This window comes from Mirounga leonina, unplaced genomic scaffold, assembly GCF_011800145.1.
Source record: "Mirounga leonina isolate KUSES-001 unplaced genomic scaffold, KU_Mleo_1.0 Mir_176, whole genome shotgun sequence".
NCBI lineage: Eukaryota > Metazoa > Chordata > Mammalia > Carnivora > Phocidae > Mirounga > Mirounga leonina.
In genome coordinates this window covers 21,883,356-21,895,500 of record NW_023270454.1, presented here as the reverse complement: position 1 = coordinate 21,895,500, position 12,145 = coordinate 21,883,356, and the positions used below count along the sequence as shown (strand labels likewise).

Sequence of the window (12,145 nt, the reverse complement as noted above, 5' to 3'; positions counted from 1 at the left end):
TTTTGATAACTGCTTCAATTTCCTTAGTGGTTATGGGTCTGTTCAGGTTTTCTATTTCTTCCTGGTTCAGTTTTGGTAGTTGATACATCTCTAGGAATGCATCCATTTCTTCCAGATTGTCTAATTTGCTGCCATATAGTTGCTCATAATATGTTCTTTTTTTTTTTTTTTAAACTTTAAAGATTTTATTTATTTATTTGACACACAGAGAGAGACAGCTAGAGAGGGAACACAAGCAGAGGGAGTGGGAGATGGAGAAGCAGGCTCTCTGCTGAGCAGGGAGCCCGATGCGGGGCTCGATCCCAGGACCCTGGGATCATGACCTGAGCCGAAGGCAGACGCTTAACGACTGAGCCACCCAGGCGCCCCTGCTCATAATATGTTCTTATAATTGTTTGTATTTCTTTGCTATTGGTTGTGATCTCTCCTCTTTCATTCATGATTTTATTTATTTGGGTCCTTTCTCTTTTCTTTCTGATAAGTCTGGCCACGGGTTTATCAATCTTGTTAATTCTTTCAAAGAACCAGCTCCTAGTTTCCTTGATCTGTTCTACTGTTCTTTTGGTTTCTATTTCATTGATTTCTCTGATCTTTATGATTTCTCTTCTCCTGCTGGGTGTAGGCTTTATTTGCTGTTCTTTCTCCAGCTCCTTTAGGTGTATGGTTAGGTTGTGTATTTGAGACCTTTCTTGTTTCTTGAGAAAGGCTTGTACTGCTGTAAACTTTCCTCTTAGGACCACCTTTGCTGCATCCCAAAGATTTTGAACAGTTGTGTTTTCATTTTCATTTGTTTACATGAATTTTTTTAATTCTTCTTTAATTTCCTGGTTGACCCATTCATTCTTTAGTAGGATGCTCTTTAGCCTCCATGTATTTGAGTTCTTTCCAACTTTCCTCTTGTGATTGAGTTCTAGTTTCAAAGCATTGTCATCTAAAAATATGCAGGGAATGATTCCAGTCTTTTGGTACCAGTTGAGACCTGATTTGTGACCCAGGATGTGATCTATTTGCGAGAATGTTCCATGTGCACTAGAGAAGAATGTGTATTCTGTTGCTTTGGGATGGAATATTCTGAATATATCTGTGAAGTCCATCTGGTCCAGTGTGTCATTTAAAGCCTTTATTTCCTTGTTGATCTTTTGCTTAGATGATCTGTCCATTTGAGTGAGGGGCGTGTTAAAGCCCCCTGCTATTATTGTATTGTTGTCAATGTGTTTCTTTGATTTTCTTATTAATTGGCTTATATAATTGGCTGCTCCCATGTTAGGGGCATAGATATTTACAATTGTTAGATCTTCTTGTTGGATAGACCCTTTAAGGATGATGTAGTATCCTTCCTCATCTCTTATAGTCTTTGGTTTAAAATCTAATTTGTCTGATATAAGGATTGCCACCCCAGCTTTCTTTTGGTGTCCATTAGCATGGTAAATGGTTTTCCACCCACTCACTTCCAATCTGGAGGTGTCTTTGTGTCTAAAATGAGTCTCTTGCAGACAGAATATTGATGGGTCTTGTTTTTTTTATCCAATCTGATACCCTGTGTCTTTTGATTGGGGCACTTAGCCCATTCACATTCAGGGTAACTATTGAAAGATATGAATTTAGTGCCATTGTATTGCCTGTAATGTGACTGTTACTGTATTTTGTCTCTGTTCCTTTCTGGTCTATGTTACTTTTAGGCTCTTTCTTTGCTTAGATGAGCCCTTTCAATATTTCTTGTAGGGCTGGTTTGGTGTTCGCATATTCTTTTAGTTTTTGTTTATCCTGGAAGTTTTTATCTCTCCTTCTATTTTCTTTTTTTTTTTTTTTTTTTCTCCTATTTTCAATGACAGCATAGCTGGATATAGTATTCTTGGCTGCATATTTTTCTCATTTAGTGCTCTGAATATATCATGCCAGTCCTTTCTGGCCTGCCAGGTCACTGTGGATAGGTCTGCTGCCAATCTCATGTTTTATTTGGGTCCTTTTTTTTTTCTTTTTCTTTTTTTCTTTTTTTCTTTTTTTTTTTCTTTTCTTCTAACAGACCAAAATATACCCTAAATCTAGTGTATGATGTCCTAGTCTCCTGCCTGATGACATTCTCTCTCTCTTTTTTTTAAATTTTTTCTTTTTTTTTTCAACCAACTTCTTATCTTATCAACTCCTTTTTAAAAATCTTTTTTAATTTTCATCTTTATTGATGCTGTACATCAGTTCAGGTTACAGGTTACAGACTTCTTGTCCTGAGCTGCTGTCAGGATTTTCTCTTTGTCTCTGAGACTTGTGAGTTTTACTCTTAAACGTCAGGGTGTTGACCTATTTCTATTGATTTTGAGGGGGGTTCTCTCTGCCTCCTGGATTTTGATGCCTGTTTTCTTCCCCAAATTAGGGAAATTCTCTGCTATAATTTGCTTCAATATACCTTCTACCCCTCTCTCTCTCTTTCTTCTTCTTCTGGGATCCCAATTATTCTAATGTTGTTTCACTTTATGGTATCACTTACCTCTCGAATTCTCCCCTTGTGATCCAGTAGTTGTTTATCTCTCTTTTTCTCAGCTTCTTTATTCTCCATCATTTGGTCTTCTATATCACTAATTCTCTCTTCTGCCTCATTTATCCTAGCAGTTTGAGCCTCCATTTTTTTATTGCACCTCATTAATAGCCTTTTTGATTTCAACTTGGCTAGATTTTAGTTTTTTTATTTATCCAGAAAAGGATTCTTTAGTATCTTCTATGCTTTTTTCAAGCCCAGCTAGTATCTGTATAATCGTCTTTCTGAACTCTAGTTCCGATATCTTACTAATGTCTGTACTGATTTGGTCCCTGGCAGTTGACACTGCCTCTTGTTCTTTTTTTTTTGAGGTGAGTTTTTCCATCTTGCCATTTTGTCCAGAGGAGAATAGATGAATGAGAGAATAAAATGCTAAAAGGGTAACAAGGACCCCAGAAAAATAGACACGAAACCAATCAGAAGAGACCCGAAACTGGGGGAGGGAAAGAAAGGGAAAAAAAAAAAGAAGAATATGATCAGGTTGGTGAAAAGAACAGAGCCACACACTAGATTTTGGGTGTATTTTGTTTCTTAGAATAAATTGCCTTCCAAAATTTTAAAGCAAGAAAAAAACTTACATATATACAAAAATAAGGGTAAATGCAATGAAGGGATGGAGTATGACTGTAAAGATGAAAATTTAAAAAGATTTTTAAAAAGGAGTTGATAAGATAAGAAGTTGGTTAAAAAAATGAAAAAAATTTTAAAAAAGAGAGAGACAATGTGATCAGGTAGGAGACTAGGACGTCATACACTAGATTTAGGGTATATTTTGGTCTGTTAGAAGAAACTGTATCCCAAAATTTTAAAGAAAGAAAATCTTATATCTATACATATATATATAACAAGGTTAAATACAATGAATGGATAGAATATGACTGTAAAAATGAAAATTAAAAAATATTTTTAAAAAGGAATTGATGTTTGTTGAAAAAGGAAAGAAGAAAATTTCAACTAAAAAAAATAGAAAAAGAAAAAGAAAATTTTAAAAATTAACTTTGAAAGACTAAAGAATCATGAGAAAAAAGCCATGAATTCTGTGTGCTGTATTCTAGTGCTGGAGTTCTGCAGTTCTCATTGATGGGTAAACTTGGTCTTTGCTGGATGTTCTTGCTGACCTTCTGGGAGAGAGTCCTGTTGCAGTGATTCTCAAATGTCTTTGCTGGAGGCAGAATTGCCCCACCCTTGTCAGGGGCCAGGCTAGGTAATCTGCTCGGGTTTGCTCTCCATAGTTTTTGTTTCCTGAAAGCTTTCGGTACAGCTTTGGAGGATGAGAGTGAAAATGGCGGCCTCCCAATCTCCACCCCAAAGGAGCCAAGAGCTCAGAGCCCCACTCTCCAGTGCACTCCCAGAGAAAAGCAGTCAATCACTCCCGTCTCCTCGGTCTCCAGCCGTATTCCGTGCTCACCCGGCCTGTGGCCAGGCATTTTTATCTCTGGCACAGGACCCTGTTTGGAGTCTCCAAACCCAGCAGACTCCTGCAGTGCACTTCCACACCACTCCTCCCGGGGTAGGAAGGGGAGTCTCCCCAGATCTGCCACTTTTTGGGTCCCTGCTCAAAGAGGAGTGGCCCAACTGTGCACTGGATCTCAATTTATGGCAACCCCGAGCTGAGAGCCCACTCCTCGGCTCCGTCTCTGCAGCCGGCTTCCCCGCTCCAATACCTGGGAGCTCTGCTGCACTAAGTCACCCCCGATCTCTCTGTGACCCCGAGGGTCCTGAGACCACACTGTCCCAGTGAGGGTTTCACCCTCCTGCTTAGCCACTGGAGTGACATCCCTCAGCGGAGCAGACTTCAAACAAGTTCTGATTTTGTGCTCCACTGCTCTATCACTTGCTGGTAGCCGGCTCCCCACCCCCGCAGTCTATCTTCCCAAATATCGCCTCAGATTCACTTCTCCACACATCCTACCTTCCAGAAAGCGGTCACCTTTCTGTTCATAGAGTTGCTGCTATTCTTTTCTTCGATCTCCTATTGAGTTTGTAGGTGTTCTGAATGGTTTGGTACCTATCTAGCTGAATTCCTGGGACCAGACAAAATTTAGGTCTCCTACTCCTCTGCCATCTTGCTCTTCCCCCCGTGAAAAGCTGTACTTTTTTATTCTTATAAAAAGTTTTATTTAGAATTTCACAGGATTTATCATAGATACCCTCATGTTCCCCATGAGAAATGGGGAATGACAAAATGTTAGATTGCTGTGGACAGAATTATGTGAGAAAATAAAGAACTGTGAGAAAATAAGCTTCTGTTGTTTCAGCCACCCAGTCTATAGTATTTTGTTACAGTAGCCCAAGCACACTAATACATAGATAACTACAGAAAAAGAGGAACAAAAACCGACTGTCTTGCACCATGCACTTACATGTCCCTCCTTCACACCATGGCATATGGTAAGGGACTGAGAACAAGGAAGGCAGGGGGGATATGCTAGAGGGCCCAAGTGTGGCTCCATCCTGTAGCAAGGCCTCAGTAGCTATGCTGAGTGAGCATGGTGCTGTACCCATGATCCAAAGCATACTGGACAGATGAGTATTGAAGGTTTAGACTTAGGACCTATGAGAGCCTCTATTTCAAGGAGGTCTCAGTACAGATCTTCCATGACTTATGATGGGGTTATTTTTCAATAAATCCATCAAAAATTAAAAATATAATAATATTGCAAAATAACCTACCAAACACCATAGCTTAGCCTAGTCTCCTCAAAATATTCTCGGAACACTTATATTAGCCTACAGTTGGGAAAAATCATAACACAAAGCTTATTTCATACTAAAGTGTTGAATATCTCATTGAATACTGTACTGAAAGTGAAAAACTATGGTTATAAATGTATTGGTTGTTTACCCTCATGGTCACATGGCTGACTGGGAGTTACAGCTTGCTGCCACAGCCCAGCATCATGAGAGAGTATCGTACCACATGTTGGTAGCCCAGGAAAAGATCAAAATTCAAAATTCAAAGTGTAGGTTTCTTTTTTTTTTTTTTTAAGATTTATTTATTTATTTTAAAGAGAGAGGGAGGGGGCGCCTGGGTGGCTCAGTCATTAAGTGTCTCTGCCTTTGGCTCAGGTCATGATCCCAGGGTCCTGGGATTGAACTCCGCATCGGGTTCCCTGCTCTGCAGGAAACCTGCTTCTCCCTCTCCCACTCCCCCTGCTTGTGTTTCCTCTCTTGCTGTGCCTCTGTCAAATAAATAAATAAAATCTTTAAATAAATAAAGAGAGAGGGAGAACAAGGGGGAGGAGCAGAGGGAGAGGGAGAGAGAATCCCAAGTGGACTCCACATTAAGCACAGAGCCTCATGCAGGGCTCAATCTCATGACCCTGAGATCACGACCTGAGCTGAAACCAAGATTCAATCACTTAACCAACTGAGCCACCCAGGTGCCCTAAAAGTACAAGTTTCTGTTGAATGTGTATCATTCTTTCATGCCATCATAAAGTTGAAAAATTCTAAGTTGGATTGCCTGTATGTGCCTAACAATGGCTTACAGCATAGAGCTAAGGATCTTGCATTGAGAGCCCAGGGGCAACTTATGGCCATCATGCTGGTCCAGAGTCCCAGGAAGCATCATCTACAATGATGTCTCTGGGGGCACTAATAGGAATGCTTGATATATTCTTATTTAGACAGATTCTAGAGCCCTTCCTTGGAAGTAGCCCCCTTAAAGGTGGGCTGATTTGCAAGTAACATAAATGGACTTAAGCAAAATTTATAAATGAGGAATAAGTTACCTCCAGAACCCAAAAAAACCTAAAAGATGTTGGGCTTGTTTTCATGTTGTGGGTTTTTGAGAGGGTCAATAGCTATTTCTTTTCCTTTTTTTTTTTAAGATTTTTTTTTTTTTTAAGATTTTTATTTATTTATTTGACAGAGAGAGAGAGACAGTGAGAGAGGGAACACAAGTAGGGGGAGTGAGAGAGGGAGAAGCAGGCTTCCCGCAGAGCAAAGAGCCTGATGCGGAGCTCGATTCCAGGACCCTGGGATCATGACCTGAGCCAAAGGCAGACGCTTAATGACTGAGCCACCCAGGTGCCCCAAGATTTTATTTATTTTAGAGAGAGAGAGAGAGCATGAGCAGGAGGGGCACAGGGAAAGGGAGAGAGAATCTCAAGCAGACTGGGGCTGAATGCAGAGCCCAATGTGGGGCTGGATCCCATGACCATGAGACCTTAGCCAAAACCATCAGTTGGATGCCCAACCATCTGCGCCACTCAGGCACCCCTGTCAATAGCTATTTCTTGACAGTGTCAGGGAGAGAGGTGCCCCCAGGGTTACCAGGTAACTTTCAGGAAATTAACCAAGATTGTAGTCAGAGATCTCTGGAGGAGTATGTCATAAATGTAAATCATTTATGGTTTAGAGAAAGGTGAATGTAGTAAAAGTCTTGCCTCAAAGATTGTATGCCAGGGGCACCTGGGTGGCTCAGTCATTAAGCATCTGCCTTCGGCTCAGGTCATGATCCGGGTCCTGGGATAGAGACCCTGCATCAGGCTTTTTGTTCTGTGGGAAGCCTGCTTCTCCCTCTCCCTTTGCTGTTCCCCCTACTTGTGTTCCTTCTCTCACTGTGTCTCTCTCTGTCAAATAAATAAAATCTTAAAAAGAAAAAAAAAGATTGTATGCCAAGACAAAACTATTGAGGTAGCTAGAATTGCTGGGTAGAGGTGTATGATATCCTTTTGGAAGTGAAGGAAAGTTATGGCTGAGAAGCTGTTGAAATAAACCCTAAATCTAATATACTGACCAAATCTATAATAGCCAGATATTTACTAGTTGTTGATTGGATGGAATTAGCAATTATGACAACATTGAGTGGGACCACAGCCTTAAAGTTGTAGTAATTCACTGTGAGATGCTATCCATTCTTTTTAAGTTAAAGATAGGCAACATTTGTCTGTTAAACAGTGAAGCAGTAGGGATAACCTCTACTCTACATAGATCTTCAATAATGTATTTCAATTCTTTTTTTTTTTTTTAAAGATTTTATTTATTTATTTGAGAGAGAGAATGAGATAGAAAGAGCATGAGAGGGAGGAGAGTCAGAGGGAGAAGCAGACTCCCTGCCGAGCAGGGAGCCCGATGCGGGACTCGATCCAGGGACTCCAGGATCATGACCTGAGCCGAAGGCAGTCGCTTAACCAACTGAGCCACCCAGGCGCCCTGTATTTCAATTCTTGAATGCCCTGTTTTAACTAATGTTTAGTCATATTATCTATTGGGGGTGGGACATTCACTGGGGTCCATTTTGTGAAGCCAATTTGTGTCAATGATTTAATTTTAATTTATGACTCACTGGGTCAGCTCATCCATGCCTTCTCTTGGGCATTTTAGGAGAATGTGTACTGTGACCATGGGGAATTTAGGCAAGGCAACTGTTCTGTTAGCTAAGATGAAGCATACCTCTTTGATGTCTATTTTGTTTCTAGTAGCATCTTTAACATTATAGGGGGTACCATGTTTGAATTTATTGGGATCCCACTAAATCAACATCTAGGTTATGGAGGCATAAAATAGAACCTCACTCTTTTGTTTGTTCTATAGATTTTTTTTTTTTAAGATTTTATTCATTTATTTCAGACAGAGAGTGAGCGAAGGAGAGAGAGCACATGGGGTGGGGAGGGGCAGAGGAAGTCTGATGCAGGCTCAATCCCAGGACCCTGGGATCACGACCCAAGCCGAAGGCAACCATTTAACTGAGCAACCCAGGCACCTGTTCTATAGATTCTTATAGTAAATTTTGACTTGCCAATTAGTTCAAATTGTGGACCTCTGTTCTGTTTGTTTCTTTTCCTTCCCCTGATTCCAGTCTTTCCTTCCTTCTTTCTGACTTGAATTCTAGAGCCTTTTCTTGGAGGAGACCCCATTAAAGATGGGCTGATTTGCAAGTAAAGGCATAAATGCTCAAAGTGCTTGAATGCTTTGGGCAGCAGAGTCAAAGAAAGAAAGAGGAGAAAACCCCCTGAGGATATTAGTCAGCATTTCCATAAGTCTGCTCAGACACCATTGTTAAGACAAGGTTGTAAGGCTAGGGTGGACCCTCACCGAAAATTTTGTTCGCTGTAAGGACTGATGACAGCACACACACCAGAAAGATATGAAGAGGTTTATTACTCATATAGTCTGGATGGAGACACCATCTCTATCTTCCAAAGCTGTTCCCCATAAAAACATCCTTGAACATATAATGTGCAGCAGTCAGTGCCTTATTCCCATGCAGAAACATGACAGAACCACTAAGAATCGTCTCCCTACAATTGTCTTTTCGCCTACCTGAAGTATAAAAGGTACTTATGTATATCATAAATATACAAAGTTTGTAATATATGTAAATGTAAATATGTAAGTGTACAAAAATCTATTGGGGCCATAAAATTATAATATATATACTCTGATCTTAGAATTCCAGAAACAGTTAATCTCCACATCTCTGTTAGTTTCCACAACACCCCTGTTGCTATTGAAACAAAACAAAACAAAAAACAGAAGAAATCAAAATGAGAAAAACTTTTCCCATGTGTTTAAGTCAAATAAGCATTTAAAACAAATTCTGGTGTTGGGGAAATCGGAGGGGTAGACGAACCATGAGAGACGATGGACTCTGAAAAACAAACAGGGTTCTAGAGGGGAGGGGGGTGGGAGGATGGGTTAGCCTGGTGGTGGGTATGGAGGAGGGCACATTCTGCATGGAGCACTGGGTGTTGTGCACAAACAATGAATCATGGAACACTTCATCTAGAACTAATGATGTAATGTATGGGGATTAACATAAGAATAAAAAAAAGAAAAAAAAAATTAAAACAAATTCTGGTGCTAGATTCACTGATAGTTGTACAAGATTGTGCCCACCGTCCATAAATCGTGGACAGAAAAGGAAGCCAAGGCTCAGCTCATCCTTCACAGTCTCTCCCTGCACAGGTCGTAAGAGGTGTAGAGTCGCGCCCCACACAGAAGTGAGGCTTCGGGACTTCAGAAAACGTACCCATGAAAGAACGGATGTGAGACCTGTCGTTCAAACTGTAAAAGGAAACCTCACGCAACTCACGGCGCAGACAAACGCCAACCCCTCTGGGCTTTTCCTTCACGACACAGGCGCCGTCCTGCCGCCGAACTGTCCCGCGTCTGCTCCGGCCTGACGGGGGCCGCCTGGCCTTCCTGGAAAGGGAGCCCCGGCAAAGCCCCGCGGCCCACTCACGCTTGCCCCCCACCTGCACCCCCCAGGAATGCCGGCCGCCATCGAGGCCCTCGGAGCCCAGGACCACCGCACCAATCAGCAGTCTCCTCGGGTTCTGAGGGACGCCGGGCTTTTTCCTCACAAACGTCACAGACTTTTTGCCCTCGGAGGCAAGCAGATGCGGGTGTGCTGTGTCGGGATCCAGAGTAACTTCCCGTCTAAACTTCTGGACAGTTTTCTCCAGAGCCAAGTCCTGCGGAGGAAGACTGCATTCTTCCCTCCTTAACTGGAAAGAACAGGGAGCTGGGGGGCTTCAGGCTTTCGCACCTGTCGCGGGCGCTCCCGATCCCCAACGCCGCGCTCCTCTCTGCCACCTTGCTCGGTAGGCGCGGGAGGGTGGAAACGTGCTCTGAGGACGCCGCGCCGTGCTGTTCGCGCAGACTTTCTGCTGAAGGTCCCTCTCTTCCTCAGCGAGCCGTGAGAGAACAGCCTCTTGCTCACGGTCTACGCGCTCGTGCAGGTGCTCAAACTCAGAGGTTACTTTCTGTCTCTGGTACTGCACCTTCTCTCTCAGGTCTGAGAGTTCTCTCTCTTGGGTGGCTACTAGTTTCGGAACGTCTGCCACCCGCTTCTTCAGGGGCCTGATGTAACGGCTGAGCCTCTGCCTGTGATGAGAGGCGGCCTCCTCCAGGGGCCTCACCTGGTGGCCCTGGTGGCCAGGGGGCTGCGTGCACTTGGGACACAACACCTCAAGGTCCTCCTCGCAGAAGAGGGTCAGGACCTGGTTGTGCTTCTCACAGCAGTGCCTCTCTTCCGGCCTCCTCTTCTTGCTCCTGGTGACGTGGAGGAGCTTGGCAATGTCAATCATCCTTCCCAGCTGGGTGTTGCTCCTCAAGTGCCTCTCTCGGCACGTGTGACGGCACACGGGGCACGGGAGCCTGTCCTTGCGATCAGCCCAGGACTGCTGGATGCAGCAGCGACAGAAGTTGTGCCCACATTCGGTGGTGACGGGGTCTCTGAGGTAATCCAGACAGATGGGACAGTTGGCTTCTGCCTGGAGTCCTGCCAGGGCTGCCGGGACTGCCATGGGGCTGTAAATGAAGGACTGCACTGACGTGGGTTTTCTTCAGGAGCTGAGCTCTGAAGGCTCTTTCCACTGAGAAGCCTCAGACACACTCTCAGATCTCGCTGTTCTTCCTGTCTTGAACGTTTCATTCCTATGAGGCAAATGGCCTCAGGCACAAAGACAGGTGCCCAGGGAAGCTACAGGTGATCACAGGTTAGTTGGGCAGCCAGCTGCCCTTGGCAGCTCAGAGGATGTGAAGCCAAGTTACGCAATTCTCTTGGTCAAAATGTAGACACAACTTTAAAGTGCCTCTTCATCCCTGGAGAGGAGAAAATACTGTTTCATGTAAAAAAAATTACCATTTGTTTTGTGGCCCTGCTCACTGCCACATTTGAGACAGCCACCAATTCTTCTCTCCACTCCCAGGATTCTACCTACACCCACATCAACCACAGGGGGCCGCATGACACTGCAGAAAGTTAAAGTCTTTGCAAATTGAGCCTCCACCTTGGGTAGGATTTCCCCTTACTTGTTATCTGGGGGATCTGGCAGAAGTAGCTAACATCCTCATCTCTAAGAGAATCAAGTAAATAAGGATACAAGTCCTGACTTCAATCAGTTCAATCTTTTCAAAGATCCAATAAAAGAACCTGGTATTTTTTGGTTTAAACCACAGATATTTCTTAAACCACAACACTGAATTCATAGTATGTCAAAATTTACTTTTCACTTAAGCATCTCAACTGCAGGATACATCCAACTGTGTACATAAAAGTGGTTTGGGCTAGATTAGATTTACTCTGAGGATGCTGCCAAGTCAGAAAGCTGTGATTTCGACAAGATGCATAGAATGAAAATGGAGATCAGGAAATTCAATGTGAGAAAATACTAAGAAACACACACATACACAACTACCCTCCAAAGTAATTGATGAGATACCAGCTAGTAAGGATTGGTAGGGACAAGATCCCTAGAAGAGCACATGGAGTTTTCCCTTAGTACCAGTTATTGATTCTGAAATAAAGGCTGAAAAGCTGAGGCCAACTCTCAGGGTTGAGGGAACAAACTTGGACTTAAGGGCACCCAGTAGAGGATGTGTCCTGGTAAATGCTCCACACTTTAAATTGGTATCAGTGAAGTGTTACATACTAGAAGAGTCATAAATGGGATACCCCTTAAAAAGTTCATTGATTTGGGCGCCTGGGTGACTCAGTTGGTTAAGCGACTGCCTTCGGCTCAGGTCATGATCCTGGAGTCCCTGGATCGAGTCCCGCATCGGGCTCCCTGCTCCGCAGGGAGTCTGCTTCTCCCTCTGACCCTCCCCCCTCTCATGTGCTCTCTCTCATTCTCTCTCTCTCAAATAAATAAATAAAATCTT

General features: G+C 43.1%; 1 protein-coding gene across 1 annotated transcript; it reads right to left on the bottom strand.

Moving 5' to 3' along the window:
• Positions 1-8,669: 8,669 nt before the first annotated feature.
• Positions 8,670-10,954, bottom strand: LOC118022523 (putative tripartite motif-containing protein 75). The gene is made up of 3 exons (XM_035023247.1): positions 10,081-10,954; positions 9,723-9,987; positions 8,670-8,800 (listed from the first exon to the last, which is right to left on the bottom strand). The coding sequence occupies exons 1-3, from the start codon at positions 10,786-10,788 to the stop codon at positions 8,670-8,672; spliced, it is 1,104 nt and encodes a 367-aa protein (XP_034879138.1). The 5' UTR covers positions 10,789-10,954.
• Positions 10,955-12,145: the final 1,191 nt, after the last annotated feature.

What these genes read in the sequence shown, in the direction of transcription:
- LOC118022523 (XM_035023247.1), bottom strand. Translation starts at nt 10,788, where the DNA reads ATGGCAGTCCCGGCAGCCCTGGCAGGACTCCAGGCAGAAGCCAACTGT. An exon ending in CACCCTCCCGCGCCTACCGA is followed by an intron (nt 9,988 to 10,080) that starts GCAAGGTGGCAG and finishes TGTTCTTTCCAG; the next exon opens with TTAAGGAGGGAAGAATGCAG. An exon ending in GGTGCAGGTGGGGGGCAAGC is followed by an intron (nt 8,801 to 9,722) that starts GTGAGTGGGCCG and finishes TTTATACTTCAG; the next exon opens with GTAGGCGAAAAGACAATTGT.